Source organism: Alexandromys fortis, unplaced genomic scaffold (genome assembly GCF_014885135.2).
Source record: "Alexandromys fortis isolate MF-2015 unplaced genomic scaffold, M_Fortis_MF-2015_v1.1 scaffold_8_9099976_23576923, whole genome shotgun sequence".
In the NCBI taxonomy this organism is placed as follows: Eukaryota; Metazoa; Chordata; class Mammalia; order Rodentia; family Cricetidae; genus Alexandromys; species Alexandromys fortis.
The window spans coordinates 2,381,741-2,404,818 of NW_026067899.1; the positions used below are offsets into that span (position 1 = coordinate 2,381,741).

Here is a 23,078-nt window from a genome sequence, read left to right on the forward strand (position 1 = left end):
GAAGGTTTAATTGAAAATAGTTCACTTATAGCTGATACACCTGTAACCGTTGCAGCGCATCCAGTCTGGGACTCACACTCCTGAACTAATTAACGTCTCTGAAATCATGACACTTCTTACAGTTGATGATATCTTACTGTTGTAATTGGAGGAGGTTTTATTTCTTACAGGTACAGAAAATAATAGCATCTTAGTTTGATGAAGTAGAATAATTAGAATTTCAAGTACTAATTTGAATAATGTTTTGAGAAGTATTAGTCTTCCTTGATTAATATAAAGCAGAAAGACACATACATCAGGATTTATAGACAGAGTATTTGTTACCCTGTTAGAAAAGCAATAAACCCTTTTGATCCATGGGTAAATGGGCAGTGGATATAGAGAACTGAACTAGGAGGGAACACCTGTGAGTGCCGGGGGGAAATGTCAATAGTAAAAGATATCGGTTGACACAATACGATGCTTTTTAGATGGACACAGAATCACATCCAAAGGCAACACTCTTAAGTTTGGTGGTCTACAGCATGGTCTACGAGTAAATTCCAAGTTGTGTACCGAGACCCCGTCTCAAAAATCAAAACAAGACAATTAAACCAGAAACAACGAGACACCTTTTTAAATACATTTAATTTTCACACAGAAGGAAGGGAAGGAAGGGAAAAGGAAGGAAAATAAAGATAAAAGGAAAAGAAACGTGACATAGCAGCCCTGGTGATAAATTTCACTCCTTTATTCACACGCGTGTAGTGACTTCTAATCACACTCACTCACTCTAATCTAATCTAATCCCACACTCTCTTACCTCACACCAGCCCTCATTAACCCCTCTTCTCTTGTCTTTAGATTGTTCTTTTGTTTTCTGACCTACTGAGTTTCAGCAGGGCCTTCTTCCTGAGCTTAGGCAAGGCACTGTCCACCAAAGCATGGGTTGTTCCCTGGTGACTGCAGCGCTGAAGACCACTCCCCCCCCCCCCCCGACACACACACCCCTATATCCAGTGTTCCCAAGAGAAGGAAAGGGCCCCCGTCCTTCCCAACCACACGCTTTGACTAGGTTTACACAGGACCAGGCCTGAGTTCCCTCCTGTGGAGGAGCCTCAAATGTAGTCAGAACCAGTTGGTTCCCTCCTTACCACTGTTGCACAGTGAGCACATCCCTCTCGCCTGGTGGGTTGGTGTTGTAGCCTCCGTCATCCGCAGCTGGGCAAGATGGGTAATGAACTTTCTCCCTCAGCTGCCTACACAACAGCCCCTTCTGGGTATATGCAATCTACCAGGCAAGGAGGGAACGTCCAGCTCAGTCTCAGCTTGATTTCTCTTTGTCTTGCTACCAAGGTGGGTGCTGACTTTATTCAGCCTAGATCGAATATGTAGGTCCGGAGAGAAGCCAAGACCACTGGCTGTGTTGTTTGGGGGTTGCTGAGGCCTCCTGACCAACTCCGAGAATATCCCACACCTGGCATGGGGATTTTATTTGATCATCCATGGCTTCTGGGATTGTCATTGTTCAGCTATGCAGGACACCTCCATTCAAAGCCTCTCTCTGTATGTACACACACAGAACATATATGTGCATATATATACTAGGGGTAGTGGGTGTCATGTGACTTCTTTGCACTTTCTTAATTTTATAAATTACAGTTTTGTTTAGTCATTTTTTAATTTTGTCTCTCTGCTCCTTTTCTCCCACTTTGATCTGAATCAAGTTAGTGCTTTGTGCTCTGTTTTCTCTACTGACTCTTTAGCGGTTTGTTTTTTGCATAATTTTAGGGGTTATTCTAGGCCAATAGTTTCAAACACTTTAGTCACAAGACTCCTTTGTACCCTTAAGTCACAGAGAACCATACCTATTATTTATGTGAATTGTGCCTGTTGATATTTTTTATAGTAGAAATTAAAATGGACATTAAAATATTTGTTCAAGCTAGGGATGTACAGCTTTAATTACTTAACTTAGGAGGCAGAGGCAAGTGGAATCTCTGTGAGTCCCGGGCTAGCCTGATGCACATAATGCGTTCTCAGCTAGCCAGGGCTACATAGGAGCCTGTCTCAAAAACTAAAACCCAAATCCCTCAAATATATTTGTGTGTATGTATATGTATATATTATATGTGTGTATATATATTTGTTCATTTCAAAACAGTAGTGAAAACATTGCATATTAATTCAAATTACATGTGTTAAAGAAAGTATCTATAAATTCTCAGAAGTATAGTGCAAAGATTGTTGCTGCCCTAAGAGTTTACCTGTCTCTCAGCATCGGGTTTGGCTGAGGAAGCTGGGATCTCACGTCTGCTTCTACATTCAGATTCGGTAGCATGTTTAGGTTGGGCTGTAGGAAGGCAATGTGTCCTTGCGTGGATATGTATTATAAAGCAGGATAGTCTTCATACCCTTTCAGAACAATTTGTATTTGTTTCTATGTTTACTTTGGTAATAGGTGTTGGGCCTTGAACACGACAGGCAATACTTTGCTACTGAGCGACTCCAACAGCCCATTTTATACTTAGTGTCTTGAGCTGCCCAGGCTGGTCTGTAGCCAGAGGAAGCTTTGAACTTGCCCTCCTCAGCTTCCCAGCTACTGAGGGCTACAGGCCTGCACACCTAGCCCCACCTAAAGCTCTTCTCCATATTCTACCAGGTATCAGCGGCCATTCATTAGTTACAGCGTGGGTTATAAGCATACGATACCCGCTCATGTTCTTTGGTGTTAGAACCTGTTGTGCACTCTGGATTTCGGATGGAGTCCTTACCTGTTCACCATTTCACAACATTGAGCATGGATAAATTTGATGAGATTGGTGTTCTGTTTTATGCAAAATTCCCAAATGTTAACACACTTCATTGTACAATATTTAAAAATCACATTCGTTAACATCATCACTAGTCTCATCAGAAAACTCTGTAAGTATTAGGAAGCTATCAGAGTCGTGGCAGTAGACATGAATTTTCAAAAGTTCTGATTTTTACTTAAAGCACCAGATTATCGCCGTCAGCTAATACTAGCATTTGTTTCTCTTGAAGTGATGGGCTATTTCGTTTCCCTTTAAGAAAACATATGCCAAACGCCCAGATAACTACAGTTTTATTTGGAGTTGTTCTTTCAAGTAAAAATAGCATCCTGTAAAAAAAGTTGTTTGCCTCAGTGCTCAGACGCTCAGGAAAGCAGCTGTATCTGTGCAGTGCACACCAGCCTTCCCCTCTTAGTGTGAGCACACACCAGCCTTCCCCTCTCAGTGTGAGCGCACACCCACCAGGCTTCCCCTCTGCAGTGTGAGCACACACCAGCCTTCCCCTCTTAGTGTGAGCGCACACCAGCCTTCCCCTCTTAGTGTGAGCACACACCAGCCTTCCCCTCTTAGTGTGAGCACACACACACCAGGCTTTCCCTCTCAGTGTGAGCGCACACCAGCCTTCCCCTCTGCAGTGTGAGCACACACCAGCCTTCCCCTCTGCAGTGTGAGCACACACACACACCAGGCTTCCCCTCTGCAGTGTGAGCACACACCAGCCTTCCCCTCTGCAGTGTGAGCACACACTAATGCTTCCCTCGGGTCATCGCACCGTAGTGTGAGGAACAGTCATATTGTATATGAGGCCTGCTTTGCTAGATCAAATACTTAAAAAGAATGTTTCCAAGGGTCAATGATTTTATTTAAAATATATTTATTGGGCCAGCTATGTGGTATACGTACTTAATTCTGGGCCTCAGGAGACAGACAGATGGATCTCTTTGAGTTCAGTCCAGCCTGGTCTATGTAGTGAGTTCTAGGATAGTCAGGGATACACAGAGAGACTCTGGTGTGAGCATGGTGGTGCATGGATTATGCAGCCCTTGGGGGTCAAACCAAGAGTTTCCTGCACAGTCGGAGCAGTTTACCAACTGAGCTACATCCCCAGCTGCTCACTTGGTTTTTGTAACAAAGTTGGAATTTTTTTAAGTTTTATCTAGAATTAAGTGTAGGCATTAAGAAAGGAAGAGAGTACTGTGGAGTGAGTTAGGGCTCCTCAAGAGACAGTGCTGGAATATTCTTTAGGTCTTCACATTTTAAAGCTGCCCTTACGGCAGGTATATGAAACCCTACTCTGATAGCAGCAGATTCTCCATCCTTGTTTATTGTCTGCTTTGTCACTTTATTGGCAGTGTCTTTCTTCGAGACTTTGAACTTCTAACACCACTAGTGTCCCCTCCATATTCTTGCTGTTATTATAGTTAGTGTTCCCGTAAACATCTTTGTACAGATGTTTTCTTATATTTTTGGTTGTGAGCCTAGCCTTTAATGGCTGAGCCATCTTTCCAGCCCCAGATGTTTTCCTGAATAGAATTTCTCTGTTCTTTTGAGCTATTTCATTATAATAAATTCCAAGGTGTGCTGTTTCTGAGCACACAGTGGAAATGACTTTTCCATTGGTTGTCAAATGCCTGGTGCTTTGCTTTGCTGGTTAGTCATGCCTGAATTCTGTAGTTGTGTTTCTTACTTATAAAACTCAAATAATCCTCCAGGCGGAGATGGCGCTAACCTTTAATCCCAGCACTCAGCAGGCCAAAGCAGGTGGATCTCTGTGAGTTGGAGGCCAGCCTGGTCTACAGAGCAAGTTCCAAGACAGGCTACAAAACTACACAGAGAAACCCTGACTTGAAAAACAAAGGAAAACAAAAACCTTGAATAATCCTTACTGCTGGCCACTGGGTTTTCCTGCAGAGGAATCCGATTTCTGCTGGCAAGAGCTGCAGAGAGTCCCTGTAAATGCAGCAGGGATGTCTGTAGATGCCGTGGGGAACTGTGCTGTGGGGACCTCTGTTCCTCAGACAAGTGTGCAAGCCTCTCCTCATTTCGCAGTTAAGAAGATGAAGCAACCTAAAGAACAATGAAAGGAAGTTAAGCGCAATCGGATAAATAATCAAATCTATTAACTACTCAAGAAATAGGACGTGACAGTAAGACTAAGACCAGTGTTTCAAGACCACACACACTCTCATTGGCTCGGGACTTGGTTCTGTCACTGAATGAAGGTTTCCCTTTGGAAACAGACTCACTCCACATAGCCCAAGCTGGCCTACATCTCACTGTGTACCTGAGGCTGGCCTTGAAGTACTGACCCTCCTGTCTTCTTAGGAAATGGGGTTCACCATGCTGTTGAACCTGGCTCCTGGGCTCAAGTCATTCTGTTCCAGTCTCCTGAGTGTTGGGGCTACTGGCCCCATTCCTACCACAACTGTTTCTTTTGTATATATTGTAGGAATTTGTAGACGATTAACTCATCCCAGCCTTAGTAATAGTAATTTTTAAATGACTTGTTCATTTTAGTGTTATAGCTGTCACATCAAAAGTGTGTGTGTGTGTGTGTGTGTGTGAACAGTATATAAAGTAGCAATTGGCAGCTCTAGTTTGTATAGGATCACCTCTACAGTAACTAAGTAAAAACAAAAGTTTAATTACATTCTTTAAAACAAATGACGAAAATGCTTAGTGCCAGTTTGGGTTGTGACTGGGTTTTTAAAAAAGAGACTTGTAGTTAAATATGTGTGAAATTTTTTAAATTTTCATTTGCTTTTCCTGGAGACCACAACATCCTTTTTAGAAGAGCAGAGCTGGGTACAGTAGTTTGAGTCTGTAATCCCAACATTCAGGAGACTGAGGCTGGAGGATTACTACAAATTGGAGCCTGTCTGGGCTTCATAACAAGATACTTTTTTTTAAAAGGTGGTGAGGAGCGGGAAGAGGAAAGAATGAACCAGTTTCTCACCTTTCAATAGAGGTGTTTATAGCCAGGTAACTAGGCCACCCGAATGCACTCACGGATCTGATTGCAGAAACACTGCTTAGCATAGAACCAGGCTTCTCACTCTGCCTCCCAGGGTGACTCCTTATTCTGCCATTTCACCCCGCTTTCCTAGACATTCATGCTGTGTCTTTACAGTCAGGCCTCACTCTCCCCAGTCTGTGGTTCATGGCTAGACTACAGCAGCAGATTTCTCCATGTCTTCTTCCTTCTGCTTTCCCATTGCCGCCACTTTAGGGTTTATCACCGCTGGACCACAGCAATCTAACCGATCTCCCTGCAGCTTTTTCCACTCGTGGTCTTGCGTGGTACTCCCCAGTCTCTGAAATCCCGTTACCCAGCTCCCAGCTTCACCCGCAGCTGCTAAACAGAAGCAGTCACAGTGGACACACTTTTACTGCTCCCTGTGTGTATCCTGTCTGTACTGCCAGCCTCCCGCTGGGAGAGTCGTTTTTGCGCGCGCGCGCGCACACACACACACACACACACACACACACACACACACACACACGTGCGCGCACGCCTTTCCTCCAACCCAAGCCCTAACCCACCTTTGTGCCCTTCCCGTTTTCCCAGACAGCACTGACTGGCTGAGCTACCTGAGCTATCGTGTCTACCGTCAGTGCTAACTTCCATGCCACTGCCTCATCATTCCCTTCTCTCTCTGCAGTAAGAAAACCCACGCCTGTTGTCGGTTGCTTTTTACTCTTTGATTTGGGGGGGGGGGACCCGCCACCCATCTTCCAAATAAATCACACGCAGAGGCTCATTCTTAGTTAGAAATGCCTGGTCCTAGCTTGGGTTGTTTCTAGCCAGCGTTTCTTCTTATCCCAGCTACCTTTTGCCTCTGGGCTTTTTCCTTTTCCTTACTTCTCTATATCTTATTTTCACTCCTACTCTGTGGCTGGCTGGGTGACTAGTCCCTAGTATCCTCCTCTCCTCCTTTTCTTGCTCCTTCTGTTCTCCTCTTCATTTTTCCTTCTATTTATTCTCTCTGCCTGCCAACCCTGGCTATCCTTTCTCCTGCCTCACTGTTGGCCATTCAGCTTTTTATTAGACCATCAGGTGTTTTAGACAGGCAAAGAATCACAGCTGCACAGAGTTAAACAAATTTAGCATAAACAAAAGCAGCACATCTTTATATCATTCAGCAGATGTTCCAGAGCATAAACAAATATAACACACCTTAAAATGATATTCTATAACATTCCCCCTTTTGTCTAAATAAAAAGGAACGTTTTGACTTTAACATAGTAAAACTATATACAACAAAACAGTTACCAAGTTAGAATTACATTTAAAATATTTTGTATAGTTGTAGTTAGCATATTCAGAGAAAATAGTGCATTATCTATCCTATCTTAGTGAATCCGAAATTATACACCTAACTTATGTTCTTTCATATTTAAAGAAAACTGCAACCATAAATATCTAGTCTTCAACTCCATCCAAGACCGCTGAAGAAATTAATATTGCCTAAGTAAACAGGAAGTGTTTTGCAAGCAACTTCCAAGACTCTAGAAATGACAGAGACACATGCCCTTGATGGAGAAAGAGTTAAGTCTTAAAACCCCCAGCACTCCCAGCTACCTTGGTAGAAACTAATGAACTAAGGGGGTGAGGATGGACTTTGATGTGACTGTTGTGAAATATTTGTTCACCTATGCAAAGATGTGTTGCATCTGTTTAATTATGTGAAGATGTGTTGCTGTGTCACCTTGCCTGCCTAAGGCACCTGATGGGTCTAACAAAAAGCTGAATAGCCAATAGCAAGGGAGGAGGTATAGGTGGGACTTCTGGGCAGGGAGAGTAAGAAGGAGGAGGAATTTAGGCTCAGGAGAAGAAAGAAAAAGAAACACCAGAAAGGAGATGCTGGGGGCCAGCCAGGCACAGGGGAAGCAGGAAAGAAGGACATACAGAATAAAGAAAGGTAAAAAGCCCTGAGGCAAAACATAGAAGAATAGAAACAGGTTAAATTAAGTTAAAAGAGCTAGTGGGACAAGCCTAAGCTAAGGCCAAGCTTTCATAATTAATAATAAGTCTCTGTGGCTACTTGGGAGCTGATTGGCAGCCAAAGGAAATTCTAACTATACATGACCCAAATCTGGGTTTGAATTTGGTTTCTGCCTGGCTATATTTCTGTTTCCTCTTATAGAATGTGCAGGATTATAACTCTTTTACAGAAGTTTTGAAAAGTTCAAATAAGACAAATATATGAAATGTGTTTTGTGTGATGCCTGACATGCAGTAAATAAGAAGTGGCGGTGATGCCTATGATTATGATCATTTAATCCAACTGCTCGGCTGATGTTTGTCAGTCTTCTTGAGCCATCACGAATTTTATTTATCCCTTTTCATTGTTCAGATGATACCGTATGATAACAGGGTCAGAGCCTCTCTGGGCATGTGTGTGTGTTTATAGGTGCCTGTGTGCATGTGTATGTATGTGGAGACAGAGCTCAAAACTGCATGTATTTCTTAGTTGCTGTCTGCCTTATTTTTGTGAGAGAGAAGATTCCTGACTTGGTTGTATTGACTGGCCAGTGAGCTCAGGGTCTACCTGTCTAGCCTCCACACTGCCCCATTGTTTCTTGTAGCTATCCGTGCTGGCTTGTATTATGTCAGCTTGACACAAGTTAAGGTCATCTGACAGCTAATTAAGAAAATGCCTCCAGCCGGGCGATGGTGGCGCACGCCTTTAATCCCAGCACTCGGGAGGCAGAGGCAGGCGGATCTCTGTGAATTTGAGAACAGCCTGGTCTACAGAGCTAGTTCTAGGACAGGCTCCAAAGGCACAGAGAAACCCTGTCTCGAAAAACCAAAAAAAAAAAAAAAAAAAAAGCCTCCATTGATGGGGTAGACTAGACAAAAGGACATACTGTGTGACACACTGCTCCCGATGCCACCAGGATGAATGAGGAGGTGTTGGAGAGACAGGAAAGAAAGAGAAACAAAGAGGGGTTTTTGTTGTCCTTATTTTTGTTTGCTTGTTTTGTTTTGATTTTTAAATTTTTCTTCTGGGGACACTGCAGGGGTTAGGGGAAGATATGGAGGGCCCAGGAGATGAGCAGAATTAGGGTGCATAATATGAAATTCCCAAAGAATCAATAAAGAGCTGGGCGGTGGCGCACGTCTTTAATCCCAGCACTTGGGAGGCAGAGACAGGTGGATCTCTGTGAATTTGAGAACAGCCTGGTTGGTCTACAGAGTTCCAGGACAGCTACAGAGAAACCCTGTCTCAAAAAAAAAAAAACAAAGAAAAGAAAAGAAAAGAGAGAAGAATCATCATGAGTGTGAGGTCAGCCTGGCTTACACAATGAAATCTGTCTCAAAACAACAAAACGTATCATTTCATTTAAATATAAATTAATGTATTCCTGAAATTGAAATAGCTTTTAAGAAAAATGAAACTTAAATTACTTTAAAAATTTAGAGAACCAAATATTTTATGAGACTGACACGCTACCTACTGCGCTAACGAGGCACCTAGAACCAAATATTTTAAAACTTGCATCTTGCAGCTGAGGAAATGGCTCAGTGGGTAAAGTGCTCGTCTTGCAGCTTAAGGACCTGAGTTTGAGTCCCTGGAGCCCACACTTAAAGGGTGTGGTGACATCATGTATCTGTAGCCTCAAAGCTGGGGTCTGGCCAGACAGGCTGACTAGGCATTCTAGCCATGGGTGAGTGCCAGGTTTCGTGAGATACCCTATCTCAAAAAATAAGGTATAGTGTGATGTCCAGAAGGGACTGGAGAGGTGGCTCAGTGGTTAAGAGCACTGGCTGCTCTTCCAGAGGTCCTGAGTTCAATTCCCAGCAACCACATGGTGGCTCACACCCACCTATAGTGGGATCTGATGCCCTCTTCTGGCATAAAGGTGTACATGCAGATAGAGCACTAATATACATAAAATAAATCTTAAGAAATAATCAAAACAGAGTGAATGGAGGGAGACAGCTGATGTTGACTTGTCCACATTTAAGAACCACATACACACACACAGGTGCACACTCGTGTGCTCACACACATTTCCGGCAGTAGAGTACCAGAATACCCCAGCCCACAGACAGTAACACACTGGAATGTTCTGAGGACGTGACTAATGCAGCCATTTCCCAAAGGTGGCTGGCTTTTCCCACAGCCAGATTTAAACAGGAAACCTGTAGGAGTTGCAGGGTGGCGCTTAGCACTAGGAAGCAACATCAACACGAAACCAGTCTGTGTGACATGGCCACTTTGTATGCCTTGGTCTAGGATGTGAGATGGCAGGCCTGGCCACATGGACTCCGCCTTCCCTACTTGTCAACCATGTTTTTCTCTTTTTCCCCCCTTAATAGGGATCACATGCAGTGGTCTGAAGAAGAAGAAGACGCAGCTAGAAAACAAGTAGAGGAAAACTCAGCCACACGAGTTGCTCCAGAAGAGCAAGGTAAAGCTGGGCTCTCCCCATGCCCCTGTAGGCAAGCGTTCTTAGCTTACACCCCAGCCGATTGCTGGGATTCCCGGTTCTTCCCTTGTAGTGGGACCAAAATTAATGAAATAAATTATGTCTTCACCCTATAGTTGGTCTTTTGTAGTCACGTTGCTTTTTCTGGGAAATAGACATATGGGTGGCATTTTAAGCAAGATGTGAAAATGTAGCTTTAAACTTTGCTTCTAGCTGGGCCGCTTTCAGTGTGTTAGTGCACGCATCTCCTGCCGGAACTTCTCCTGCTGGGAACTTCTCACAGACTCGTAAACTTAAAGTCAAAAGAAAAATTCATATCAAAATATTGCTGGCCTTTTAGGATAAGGGACTGTGCACGCATGCAAGTGTGTGTGTGTGTGTGTGTGTGTGTGTCTCGGGGCGCTCACTTGTGTGCATGTGTGGGGTCAGAGGTCGATTTCTATTGTCTTCCTCTTTCACTCTCCACCTTGGTTTGTTTGTTTGTTTTTGTTTTTTGTTTTTTTGATACAAGGTCTGCCAATGACCCAGAAGCTCACTATTTCAGGTAGACGGGCTGCACGGTGAGCTCTGCCTCTACCCCACCCCGACTCAGCTCTGAGATCACCGAAGCAGCTGCCATACCTGGAGTCCTACTCAGGCCCCCCTGTCTATACAGCAAGCGTGTTCCCCCACTGAGCCACCTCCCCAGCCCAGGAAAAGGTTTCCTGGGAAATCAAAAGTGGTTGTATTGGGAGAGTCTGTATTCAGAGTTTAGTTCAGGGAAGGCCTTGGCAGCTTCGTAATAGCTCTCCAAGTTTGGCTTGGGCTACTATTAAACTACTAAAAAATGACAAGTGTTGAAAAGGATGAAGAGAAACAGAAGCCCTGTGTGCATTTTATGTGAATGGGACAGCCACCGTGGAAACCAGTGCGAGACTCCTTAAATGTTAAAAAATATTTTTAAAAAAAATGAAGGGACTAGAGATTAAGAGTGCTTGCTGTATTGGCTGCTCTCGCAGAGGACTCTGGTTTAATTCACAGCACCCGTGTGGCTACTAACAACTGCCTGTGCTGTAACTCCAATACTAGGAGACTATTACTCTCCTCTGACCTCCATGGGTACCAGGCATGCATGTGGAGCACTTACACATACTCAGACAAAAACTCTTACCAAAAAAAAGTAAAACTAAAATAGTAGCCCCCTATAGTTCTTCAGGTCACTTTTAGAATATGTCACAAAAGATCCAAAGCACACTGTCAAAGAGACATAAGCATTGCATGTTCATGGCAGCAGTCTCCATGGTAGAAGATAAACACAATCAAAACTCAAGTGTCTAAAACAAGCAATACTGTTAAAGAACAGCCTGCTCATAGGTTAATGAAGAGACAAGTAAGTTTAGCCTTAGAGGAAAGAACAGGGCCATGCTAGTACCTGGGTAATACGGTAACAATGCCCACATATTCTGGAGACATGGATTCAGCAGCCATTTCCCAGCGGGGAATAGATAAATGGGTAAGAAAACATACTACATGATGGTGATGCCAAGGGCTGGGTACATGGGAAGGAGGAGCTATGTAATGGGATTAGAGTTAGAGTCGGCATTTGGGAAAGATGCCAGAGGTCTGTTCCACAGTGATGTGAACACTATGGGACCATGCACTTAAGAATGACTAAGATGCTCCATTTCATGTGTTTTTAACCACAGTTTTTAAAACTAGCACATTGAAGCTGGGCGGTGCTGATACACAACTTTACTCCCAGCATTGAGGCAGAGGCAGGTGAATCTCTGAGTTCAAGGCCAACCTAGTTCTACAAAATTAGTTCCAGGACAGTCAGAGCTGTTACACAGAGAAACCCCGTTTTGAAACTCCCTTCCCCAAAATTAGCACATGCAAGTGCACGTGTGTGTGTCTGTGTGTTTGTGTATGTATGTGTGTGTGTCTGTGTGCGTTTTTACAGTGTATGTAGGTCTGAAGTTGGGTGTGTCTTCCTTAGTAGCTCTTTATTTATTGAAGCAAAGTCTGTTGCTGAGGTTGGAACTTGCAGATTCTGTCTGATCTAACTAGCAAGCTTCCCCAGGGATCTCCATTCTCTGTCTCTCTGGTGTTGGGGTTACAGCCAGCTGCCATACCTTTTAGATGGGTTCTAAGGATCTGAGCTCTGGTCTTGTATAGGCACTTTATCCACTGAACCATCTCCCTAGCCTGCAGCATGGTTTTATAAATAAAATTTTATTAGCACACAGGCTTTCTCACTTGTTGACATACTGTCAGTGGTTGCTTTGCAGCTGTTTGGTTCAAAAGCTACTGTAAATGTCACAAAGACTGAATACATACCTGGCACTTATCGAAAGGCTCGGCCAAAGCTAGCGGTCCAGTCCTAGGTTAACCAGATGTCCAGAACTCCCCAGGGTTAAAGGTTTACACTCTTCCTTGTAAGGCACATAGTGAAAATCAAGAGAAACACGGTTGAGATGTTAGCCTGCGATTGCTGGAATCTGAAGCAAAGGTATCTGGAGAGACTGAGATAACGAGACAGCCGCAGCGTTTGGCCGGCAGAGGAGCCAGTGCCAGCCTGCCTTGCTCTCTGGAGTCAGGGGTGACCTCTCGTGTCCTCTGGTGCAGTCCGTCTCCCTCTGCATCAGTGCATCCTAGGGTGGAGAAGAAAGATGAGCCTCTGACCCCAGCGGAATTAGTCTATTTTTATGAGCTCTAACTGGGCAGTCCTGGAGTGGAATACTGCCAAGGAGTGTTGGGCTTGGACTTGAGAGTGGATAGCCGGGGCAGTGTTGCCGTAAGCCGGCCAGCATCACCTTCCTTCGCAGGCGCGCTGCCACTGGTTCTGAGGAAGCAGAACTCACTTCTTTGCCAGCAGCTGCACAGACATATTTTCCACATGACTCAAGAGAGTGGCCACCTGGGTGTGGAGACTCCAGCCTGAGCTAAGTTCAGCATTGTCAGTTGTTTTAAGTCATTTCCAGGAAATGAAAACTTATCCACACTATTATTTGCACATTATCCTAATAATATGAGAAACCAGGGATTTTTTTCTTCCTTTTGAATATGTTGCTCAGAACTTAAGTAGAGCAGGGCTGATAATGTTAAAGCTCTCTGCGTGGCCGCCTACTTTGTCCTGTGTGTGTTAACAATGAGTTTGAGTGAAGCTAATGAGGTTATTTTAACGCCTCAGAAACCGCAGTGAAGAAACGACAGTTCCTACAGAACCATAGTGGGACCAAAATAGAAAGGTGATGACTGGCCTTTCTGTGGAGGAGGAGAGGAGGCACGAAGGCCGCGGCGCCACTTTGAGACATTTGATTTGCCTTTATGGTGACAGTCTTTTCTAAGTATTTTTCTGGCCACTGTGAAGATAGAACTAAAGATTCCATTTCAGAATACCTCAAAGAAGCAGAGATTTGTGCCGGGTCCTCTCTTCCTCCCTCTGCTCAGTGCCCTGGGCTCCTCAGTGTCAGGGGACCACACTGCAGGGGACCACAGTGCAGAAAAAGATGCTACAGGTGCTATATTATATTATATTATATTATATTATATTATGTGTGTATACATACATATGTACATATATACATATGTAATTAATTTTTTAGAAAAAAACAATCTTTTCTCATTTTATATACCTATCCTGGTTCCCACTCTGTTTCCTCCTCCTGCTCCCCCACCTTCACCTCACCCCAGCCCCCCAGCCACTCCTCAGAGAGGGTAAGGCTTCCCAAGGAGAGTCAACAAAGCCTAACACATCACTTCAAGGCAGGACCAAGGCCCTCCCCCCATATCTAGGCTGAGCAAGGTATCCTTACAAAAAGAATGGGCTGCAAAACGCCAGCCATCACTCCAGCCTGCTCTCTTATATTCAAAGCAAGATGTAGTAAAGACTGCAGGGAGGTAGCAAAGAAGGAAAGCTGTTCTGAGGAACAGGATATTTCAGTGAGAACCAGCAGGGTCTCCGCTGCAAGGGACCGGAGACCCCAAAGAAGTCTTGGGAGAGTGTTCAGTCCCTGTCTCGTGCCTCTGATGAATGTGGCTCAAAGAATAGATTGCTCTGCTCTGCCCCCAGGCTTAGTGAGAACCCTAAAGAAGCTCTGACCTAGCCACCATCTCTTAATATCTACCAGAGTCGCCAAGTGTCTGAAAGGGCAATTCTCTGCCATCACAAAGGATTCCATCTGCAGCGCATTGTAGAACAGGCACACTGTTGATTGATCTTATCTTCGTTATTAATGCCACTGAGAGGACATACCGGTTGTTCATCCAGACCAGCCAACCCTGTCTGTGGCATTGCTCTTGGTCTCTGCATGCCACTCTCCCGTCTCCCACTTCTCACCTTTTGTCAGAGCTGTTGGTGATCACAGAGGCTAGAAAACACCCTCACAATCCGCAAAGAAGATCTTCTGCATGACAGATAATCGCTGCCGAGCGGCTACGGGCTCATTTGTATAACGAAAATGTATAGCATCCAGGCTCTAGTTAGCAATATTTCTTTCAATTAGATTGCCCAGATTAATGATTTTTAATTCCATGTTTTCTATTCCTAATTACTTTTCAATTTTATTATAGCTCATATTTCTTTTAAAACTGGGTTAACCCAGAGAAATAAAAAAAAGATATAATCAGAGTTTTTTGAGTTAACACGATTATACTTTATAATTTCCTTAAAAAGATCTCCAGCGTGCTGTATGTCAGCTAGTTGTGTAGCAACTATAGTGGGTTTTTAGAACTTAATAACTACAGTAGCTGCTATTTCGGCTTTAAGATGTCTTTGTAAATAAAGTCGTACCTAGAGTAAGAGTCCACGGCTGGCAGATAAGGGTCTGCACTTTGTGCTGTGAATGCCTTGCTGCCGAAGAGAATGCTCTATAGGAAGGAGAAGGAGACCAGAGTGGTTACACATCCCTGTTGATAAAGACAGTTTGCCTGCCTCTAAGGAGACTCGGATTGCTGGAAGTTCCACGCAGCGCCCTGAGAATCCCACTTCCAATTTTGTAGTTTTAAGAGTTTTCTTTTATTAGACAGTGAACTTCCTTCAGTGACATGTGGAAATTTCCAGCTTTGAGAGTTCAGGTATTTGCGTAATTGATGTACAGAAATAACTTTAAATTACTTTTTGTTACATAGCAACTTAGAATAAATTTTCATAATTCATATTAATCACATCATATATGCCAGATACATAAATGGTTTAATTTGGTTTTTCAGTTATGATGTTCAGGGCAATTCAGATGACTTGTGAACCTGTAAGCACGGTTAGTGTGGTGTATTCCTTGTTCTGCTCAGCTATATGGAGCTTAATAAATGAATTCTTGAGAACGTTCCTCACTGGGCTGTGCCAAAACTGATAACTATAGCCCATGTATTGCCATTGGCATAGAACAGTTTATCCTGGACAGCTAGCAACCTTGGACAACAAAAGAAAAAGCTGTTTCTCCAAGGAAAATCTGTCATCACCCACCTGTTAATCGTCAGGGCAGCTCAGCTTTCCCCACACTGTGTAGACTCTATGGTTCCTGGCCTGTTAACAGAGTGAGCCTGAAGTTTTTCTACCTGGGTTAGAGTGGCACCTTTTGTTCCCTGTCACTACAGGTACACTTTCAGTTTCGGAAGTTCAGTGATAACACTAGAGGTGTTTATTGTTTCAGGCCCATAATTACGATGAAGTTGATTGTGCTCCTGTAAGGTCACGGAAACCATTGCACACTCTCGGGGACCATGGACTTGCAGCATTGATGGAAGACACTGCTGGGTGCAGTTGACAATGCCAACATGGGGCAGCCACATGTCTGCGTGTGTCCGCCCCACAAACCAACCTGCACCCCTAGACCACTGTGAGGTTCTGTTGCTAATCGTGAATTCGTCCTGTAACTTCATCTAGCTTGTATTCTATCTCACTCAAAGAACTGGCCTTGATTCCATGCTCACCTCCCTCTCTGAAGGCTGACTCCAGCCAGCATTGTCTTTACAGCTTATTTATTATAACTTGCATTGAGGTTTTAATCTCAATTTAGTGCTTTGTAATTGGGAGGAAAATAAGAATCAGAAAAACAGATTATCTTTAGGGATACCTTGGAGGGAGCACATACTAACTTTGTATTAGGGAGATGGGGCTATGTGATGGCCAAGAATCAAGGGCTTTGGAGTCTGACTGACTTAATCTAGGTCTTGACTTCCCTTTCTGGCTAGGTGACCTGGGAAGGGGGGATCTCCTGCCTTTTGACACTGAATTTCTTATCTATAAATTGGAATAACATTGTATATCTGAAAGATACTGTTAACCCTAAATTGTTGGCTTCCCCATGGTTGGCTCTTGCACTGTCTGGCTCTCTTTCTCCCTACCCCCTTTCTCTTTTTTCCTTTCTTCATTTGGTGTAGCAATGTCAGAGGGTAAAAATGAAGCATCGTGGGAGGAACTCCAAGTTTGTTCAGTGTCCAAAACACAGACACATGGGAGTTTCGGACTCACAGATCTCATCCCCTGGTGGGTAGGGAAGCCATAGACTTGGGACAAGTGGAATGAAGAGGAGAAGAGGAGGGGAGGGGGAGAAGAGAGACTTACGAGATGACTGTGAATCAAGAGCTTTATACACATGTATGAAATGTCATTTATATATATGTATGAAAGCGTCACAGTGGAACCCGTTACTTATGCAGTTAGTTCATGGGAAGAGTAGGTCAGTGGAGAGAAGAACAGCTATGTTTTTTCTGGGAATGGCAGCTCTCAGGCACCGTCACATCTATTAGAGTGCGGTGGTTCTTACCAAGGCAGCCTGGTAGGATGTCACTTAGTATGTAAATTAGATCACTAAACAGGCCTCCAGAAATCACCATCAGCTATCTTAGTGCCAGTTGGTTTTGGCTAACCCAGCTGAAGAGGAACTTCTGGCCTTAAAACATCCTGTTCCCAACGATAACCAGGATGAGGACAAGGTAGAAATTAGCTAGGCCAATAAGCAGCACCTAGGTAACAATACTGTTAGGAGCAAATGGAGAAAAATCTAAGAAAAGCATTTGACATAGAGCCTGAAACCATGTGTTACTGATGGGTTTTTTGTTTGTTTGTTTGTTTGGTTGGTTGGTTGGTTTTGTTTTGTTTTGTTTTTGAAACAGGATCTCACTATGTAGCCTTGGCTGGCCTGGAACTCACTATATAGACCAGCCTGGCACTCACAGAGGTGTGCCTGACTCTGACCCTACCTCTGTCTCTTAAGGCCTAGGATTAAAGGGATGCACCACTGCCTAGCTAGGGTTGAATTTAGGTGCCCAATTTAGTTTTTTATTTCAGTGTACCTGGTAATGCCTGTATTCCATAAATTCATATATATGTATATCTATACACACATATATGGGGGGTGCTTAAAGAGGCTATGCTAATTCTCATTAAAGGAAATTGGCAAAATGAATGGATAATTCACATGAGATTCTGTATGTGTGTTTGTGTGTTACATGCATGTAAGTGTATTGGCCCATGTCTGGGCGTGTAGAAGCTACAGCAGGAGGTTAGATGTCTTCCTCTTTCACACTTAGCCTTATGGTCAATAAACCAGAAGCTCGCTGTTTCCTGCTTGTTTTCTTGGTTGGTTGGTTGGTTTGTTGTGGTCGTTGGGTAGGCTGCTTTACTAGCCGGTGAGTTCTTGGGATCTACCTGTCTCCACCCCCAATGCTAATGTTACAGAAATGCACACCCATGCAAGGTTTTTTTCTGTGAGTGCTGGGGATTTGAACTCAGGACTTGCAGAGCAAGAGCTGTTACCCACTGAGCCATCTTCCCAGCTCCTCCCTGCCTGTCCAGTTACTGTTCTTTATCTTTGGCAACCGCTTTGCAAAAGACAGAGCTATCTAATAATCATTATATTACCCCGTTCCAAACTTTCATCCACTACTAATAAGTATAAACTAAATGTCAGAGTTGCCGCCAGTGTCTTGGCTGGTGTGTGAGTGTTTTTCTTCTTGTTATCCTGTATGTTCCGGGTGCCACATGGGTCTGCCCTGTTTAGGCCTGCGTGGTTTCTGTGCTCATTTCCAGATGCGATTTGAGTAAGCTGCTGCTTCTTTCCTGTAATAAATAGAACTGCTTGCACATATTTTTGTCACATTACTCTCCTGAATTCCCTACTCCACCCTCGTTAATTCTCAGGGGAATACATCTTGAGATTAGCCATGGTATAGTATTAAATTCTAGTTAATGGTGATTCATCTCAAATTCACCTCGTAAATAGCTTTATGTTGGAAAACCTAATCCCAGAGATTTGACTAAATTTGGGTCCTATTACCTTTAAATATAAGTCTTTGGGATGCTTTTTCTTAGATACAAAATCTATCTACGCAGAATGAGTTACAAAGAGCGTTTTTAAAACAGAGGAAGACAGTAAGCCATAAGAAATCCCTTGGGAAATCGGGAAGTTCTCTATTTCCTCCCGCGTTTGATTTTCAGAATGTTGTTTTTGTTTGCTTGCCCAGTACACAGGTGCACCTTAGTTGTTGAAAGTGAACACAGAGCTAGCATCCAGATCAGTATGCACTTTTGGGCTCAGCATACGTAGGCTGCCCTTGGTTAATGCAGATGAGATGATGGTGTAGACTCACAAACACACATCCCTTATACACAGGGCCCACTGCCATTTCTCAGACCTTTTTCCTGCTGCCAGAGCGGACCCAGGAAGCATGAGCCTGGATGAATGAAGGCCTGTGGGACCAGGCTATGCAGATAAAAATGAAGGAAAACCTCACTTCAGGACACTGAAGGAGACTGACTGTTGGCAGCCACATGACTCGTAGGTTGAGTCTCTTTGAAATTATGAATGAAAGGGGTCCATTATTTTTATTTGTGGCTTAGCATAATTTTGGAATCGATGGTAAATTCCCATGAATCAAAACTAAAAAAAATTCTCCATTAAACCACAGGTTTTTTAAATTTGCTTGTTTGGTTTTGTTGTTGTTTGTTTGTGACAGAGTCCCAGGCTTACCTTGAACTCTTTACAGTCCTCTGCCTCAGCCTCCCCAGTCCTGGGATTACAGGCATGAGCCACCATGCCTGGTGCTGTTTTGTACCTATCCTAGTAAGTACCTGAGTCCATGTGCCTGCTTGTTTGTGTACACATGCAGTTTTCTTTTCCTCCTTCCTTCTAGCAAATGGCATAAGATTCGTTCTGCCCTGTACCTTACTTTTCTCCAGCTGAACCTTGGGAATCGTTACATTCCCATTAGGAAGCTTTTGCAGACTTTGAAAGTACTTTTAAACTGTCATGAGTCTGCCTACTAGGGTAAAAGTAATTCTTAATCCATGGATTAAGACTAAGGATTAACCTTGTTACATAATTGGAGTTAAGAAATGGTTGTTCAATAAAAGATAGAGTGAGCAAGTTATTTGAGTTTTTGTTTGAACTTGTGAACCTTCTTCCTTGTCACAAGTGCTAAGCTTAAAAATTTGTGCTACCATGATTTATTTGAGGCAAGAGTTTTTTTGATATAGCCCAGGCTGGCTTCAAATTCTCTTTGTATTTCAGGCTAGCTCTAATTTGAGGTTCTCCTGCCTCAGCCTCCCAAGTGTTGGAATTACAGACCTGTGTTACTATACGTGGTTTAAATCACTTTGTCAATGCAACGTAGAGATGGGAAGGGGCAGAAGACTAAGAAATGCCTGAAGTTCTGAGACCATTGGCATAGCTGTTGCCCCTTAACCCAGGGAAGACATCACCAAGAGCCTGTCTGTTCAAGAAAGCACCAGGAATTCGCTTAGAGACTTCCATTAGGAGACAGCAACAGAAAGAGATGCCTCTGGATTTGAGGGTGTGGTGGGGGGTGAAGTTACAGGGTGGGCCTCCACAAGGAGTTTCAGTTCCTTTCTTCAGATGTAGAACCAGGAAGGCAGTGGGAGTAAACTGTATGTCGTTTATAATGCCCGCATTCTTTTCTTATTGTAGAACCAGGAAGGCAGTGGGAGTAAACTGAATGTCGTTTATAATGCCCGCATTCTTTTCTTATTGCCTGTCTGCACCTTTGTGGAGACAGACTGGGACGGAGTTCTTTCTCCCAGAAAATAGAAAGGCACACACAAATAGCTTGATTAAAAATATGATTGTTAGGCCAGGTATGGTAGTACATGCCTTTAGTCTCAGTACTTCACAGGTGGGTTTGAGACCAGCCTAGCCAAAGCTGCACAGAGAGATCCTGTCTCAAATATGTATACATACATACATACACATATGTACATATAATACACATATACATATATAAGATAGACATATAATCGATAGATAGATAGATAGATAGATAGATAGATAGACAGACAAATAGATAGATAGACAGACAGATAGATAGACAAATAGATAGACAAATATGTAGATAGACAAATAGGTAGATAGATAGACAGATTCAAAGCTTGGCTTCAAAAAATAATTCTCAAAGTTTCTATTCCTCACAAAATGGAATGGCCAACTGTTGACAGAAAAATAGATTTTAAAAGTAGGATTAAATATATTACATATTGATCTTTTGAAGAAAATTAAATGCACTTTTGTATTTTAGCCTTATATTCAGTAAGTAAAATTATGATGATAATAATATCAAAGTGACAGATTTGGAAATCCAGTTATTGATAAGTGTGTGTGTGTGTCTTAGTGTTCTGTTGTGAAGAGACACCACGACCATGGCAGCTCTTGTCAAGGAGAACATTTCACCGGGGCTGACTTGCAGTTCAGAGGTTTACTCCATTATTATAATGGCGGGAAGGATAGTGGCATGCAAGCAGACATGGTGCTGGAAAGGAAGCTGAGAGTTCTATCTTTGGATCAGCAGGCAGCAGGAAGAGAGAGCCAACCACTGGGCCTGGCTTGAGCTTCTGAAACTTCAAGCCCACTGCTAGAGACACACTTCAGTAAGGCCACACCTGCTCCAACTGTCCTGGAACTCACTTTGTAGACCAGGCTGGCCTTGAATGGAAAGACCTGCCTGCCTTGCCTTCCCAAGTGCTGGGATCAGAGGTGTGTTCCACCACACTTGGCTTAAATATTTAATTATTAAAGGTATTTAGTTACCAAAATAGCAGCCAATAGTAAATATCGTTCATAGTAAATGGATTTTTTTTCCTCTCTGTTTCAGTTAAGTTTGAACGCGACGCTAATAAATACTGGGACACATTTTACCAGACCCATAAGAATAAATTTTTCAAGAATCGCAACTGGCTGTTGAGGGAATTTCCTGAAATTCTTCCAGTTGATCAAAGCTCTAAAGAGAAAGTGGAAGGATCATCCTGGGATCAAGGCAGAAGTGACTTCTCAAATATGCAGAGAACGGAAAAGGATTGTCAAAAGAGCCGTGTCTCATCAGCCCCTTGGAGCGAAGAAAGATCTAACTTCCCCAACCAAGACTTGGAAGAACACAGCGAAGGGCCTGGGAAGACAGAGCGCTTTCCTGGTAGCAAGGCCACTTTCCGAATACTGGAGGTACTGTGTACAGGGGACAAGACATCCAAGAGGTGATGGAGTGTGGAAGTGTGCGCCCCACACTATTTTATGAATGGTCCAGACTGCCCAGGTGGAAGACCAGACCTAACCAGATGCTCAGTGTGCTTGCACATATAAGCAGTACTTGGGACTCACATCTTTAATCAGTCAAAGTTTGTGGCTTTTATTTTGTGTTACTTATTCCCAACCCCCCTCCCCCTTTAGTTTGCTGTATTTTCTAACTTGGAGGCAGGTCTTAAGTTCTGATAAACTTTTGGTCTTAATATTCACTCTTTTTTCTTTACTTTCTCTCTCTCTCTCTCTCTCTCTCTCTCTCTCTCTCTCTCTCACACACACACACACACACACCTTCTGAAGTGAAATAAAAATAAGTGAGATGTTTAGTTTTCTGTAATGTAGTGTAGATAGTGGTTTCCCATTTTTGAGCCGAAACCCCATCTTTCTGATTCTACGGGTAATAGTTGCTGATTACAGAGGATTTACAAGAACACATAAGAGAGGCACCATAATTTTGCTTCCCTATTGTCATACACCTAGCATGAATTATTTTCTCAGCACATGTCTTTGACTCCATTTTCTTTTCCCATCTTGGGTCAAATTCACTAGTTTACAGTATTTAGAAACTTTTAGAGCTCTTGAAACAGACTCCCAAACTGCTTCCTAAGAAGCTATACTAATACAACCAGACGTGGAACACGTGCCCATAGTCTCAGCACTCAGGAGACAGAAACAAGAGTATCATATGTGTTTAAGACCAGCCTTCTCTCTCTTGCTCACTTGTATGAGGGTTTGAACTTAAACTATAGACAAGAGTTCCACATCCCAGCCCATTTTGAGGCAGGGTCTCCCTAAGTTTCCCAGGCTGGCTTCGGATTCACCCTATAGTCCAGACTTCTTGCCGCAGCCTCCCGGGCTTTCACAAGCTCCAGAGCCCTCTGACCCTGCGTTCGTTTATCCCTTTTCCGCCACCCAGTACGCTCATGGCTCTTCAGACATCACATGCTAGCTGTCCTCTGCCCATTCCTTCCCTTTGCTTGTCTATTGTATGAGTCCTGCCCTTTACCATGGCTACTGCAAACGCAAATGCTTTATTCACTGCTGTGCTGTCTGCAGTGTGGTGTGAACGTATTGGTTCAGTTAGGAGGCTTTGGTGGGTTCAAAATTGTGAAGATCTCCACAGCCAAACTTTGATGGTTCCTCTTGTGATTTGCTTCTTCTGGCGTTTGGGCTTCACAAGTCCTGCCATACCCAGAAATTCAGTAGTCATTTTTTTTTTAATAGAAAACCCAATATTGGGAGTGAAACGGAATGCATTCACATTTGTTTATTTTCAATTTTAGGTTGGCTGTGGTGCTGGAAATTGTGTTTTTCCAATCATGAACACCTTGCGGTGAGTTTT

The 23,078-nt window shown here is 43.4% G+C and overlaps 1 protein-coding gene across 7 annotated transcripts in view; it reads left to right on the forward strand.

Moving 5' to 3' along the window:
• Mettl8 (methyltransferase 8, tRNA N3-cytidine) overlaps positions 1 to 23,078 on the forward strand; it is a 69,079-nt gene that overhangs the window by 31,304 nt on the left and 14,697 nt on the right. For all 7 annotated transcript variants that reach the window (XR_007588747.1, XM_050122130.1, XM_050122137.1 and 4 more), the window contains exons 3-5: positions 10,120 to 10,211; positions 21,315 to 21,658; positions 23,020 to 23,069. Coding sequence is in view for 6 of the 7 variants with exons in the window: in XM_050122130.1 (XP_049978087.1) it covers positions 10,120 to 10,211; positions 21,315 to 21,658; positions 23,020 to 23,069 (486 nt within the window). In the remaining variant the exon portion in view is untranslated. The remainder of the gene's footprint in view (positions 1 to 10,119; positions 10,212 to 21,314; positions 21,659 to 23,019; positions 23,070 to 23,078) is intronic.